We start from the raw sequence: 1,461 nt of genomic DNA, 5'->3' as shown, positions 1-1,461 counted from the left end.
CGAAAGACATGGTACGAGACATACAATAAAGCAACATCTTGAAACTATTGCTAAAGTAATATTATTAAGTCTGACATGTACTCTGTGTTACCTGAAGATATGAATGTGTGGTTTCTGTTTGGAAGTGAATCTCTAAGTACCTGAAGCCTAGTAATGTAAAGTTTTAACCATAGAAAAAATGCTCAATAGTGGTTGTGGAGAGCTGGAGAGGCACACCCCCCCCCCGAGCACTGAGACCAGCGCCGGGAGACCCAAAGCCCCAGGCGCCCAAAGGGACCCCTAGAGCGAAGGCACCAAGGAGGGGCCAGCCCCGGAAATCAGACCCCCATCAAGGGAGGAGGAGAGACATCCCCAAGGAAGCCTACCAGCCGCCGCCATGCTGGCGCCCCGGGGACCGAACACCGGCCCCCCACGACACCGACCTAAATGCCCCCGGCCCCACAGAGCACCGAAACACGCCCCGCCCCCGGCACCAAGCCCCGGAGACCGGCAACAGCCAACAAGACCGCACCACCCAGGAAAAACACACAGGCGGCCACGCCCACAGCCAGGGCCTAGCGCATCCGCCGCAAACCGGCCGCAGGCGCCGTGGAACCCCCCCAAAACGCCCCCCAGGCCAAAAGCGCGGCCCCACCCCACCAAGACAGACGCCAACACCGCGCAAGGCAACACACCGCGCACAGAAACAACCCAAGAGCAGAAAAGCCGCCCGGCGCCCGACCGCAAGAAGAGCAGACCGCAGCCGGCACAACCACCCCCACCTCAGCTGCCCGTGGGCAGGCCAAAGCCAGAGCCAAAGCCAGGCCAAAGCCAGAGCCAAAGCCAGAGCGAACCATGCCGCTCCCCCACCAGACGAAGCAAGAGCAGCACAATCGACCAGTGCACCGGCGAGCCCCGACGCCAGCCAGCGGAGGGAGAGCAGGACGGGGGGAATGAGCTCCACACTTAGCGGAGACTTGAGATGTATTTGGGAATTGGGTATTGTTTCATTGCTTATGATAGTCATTTTTTCAAAAACAGTTGCTAAATGTCTCAGCTCACTGACAGCTTCATCGTAGGTAGCCATGTTTGTTGTGACTGTGGCCGGCTACTGCTAATCAACCAATGGGCAGAAGGTGACCCTATAAGCCACGCCCCCTCCTCATTTGCATAATGAGGCAGAAATCAGACAGAAATGTGAAAAACAACAGGCAGAAATAAATAGCATGGAATAAATAAATAGGGTAAAAAATACAAAGGAGGAATAAACCAGACAAAAATATTATAACTCACTGTATTATTTAATTTCTACCTACATTTATTTGTTTATTGTATTTTGGGGGGCAAATAATTATATGCATATTTATTTTTGGAGCATTTATTTATTTCTGTATTTATTTTTTATTATGGCAGGATTGGTCCTCCATAGAGGGCATACAGATTCACACAGAGAGGCAACATGGCAGTAGGCCATATATGCAT

General features: G+C 52.4%; 1 protein-coding gene across 1 annotated transcript; it reads left to right on the top strand.

Annotated features, from left to right (window-relative positions):
* Nucleotides 1–376: 376 nt before the first annotated feature.
* Nucleotides 377–949, top strand: LOC107080666 (basic salivary proline-rich protein 2-like). The gene has a single exon (XM_015368873.1). The coding sequence runs from the start codon at nt 377–379 to the stop codon at nt 947–949; it is 573 nt and encodes a 190-aa protein (XP_015224359.1).
* Nucleotides 950–1,461: the final 512 nt, after the last annotated feature.

This window comes from Cyprinodon variegatus, unplaced genomic scaffold, assembly GCF_000732505.1.
Source record: "Cyprinodon variegatus isolate N-32 unplaced genomic scaffold, C_variegatus-1.0 Scaffold2202, whole genome shotgun sequence".
Taxonomy (NCBI): Eukaryota; Metazoa; Chordata; class Actinopteri; order Cyprinodontiformes; family Cyprinodontidae; genus Cyprinodon; species Cyprinodon variegatus.
This window is presented reverse-complemented; position numbering and strand designations above follow the sequence as displayed.

Coding starts and splice junctions, on each gene's coding strand:
- LOC107080666 (XM_015368873.1), top strand. CDS start 377: ATGCTGGCGCCCCGGGGACCGAACACCGGCCCCCCACGACACCGACCT.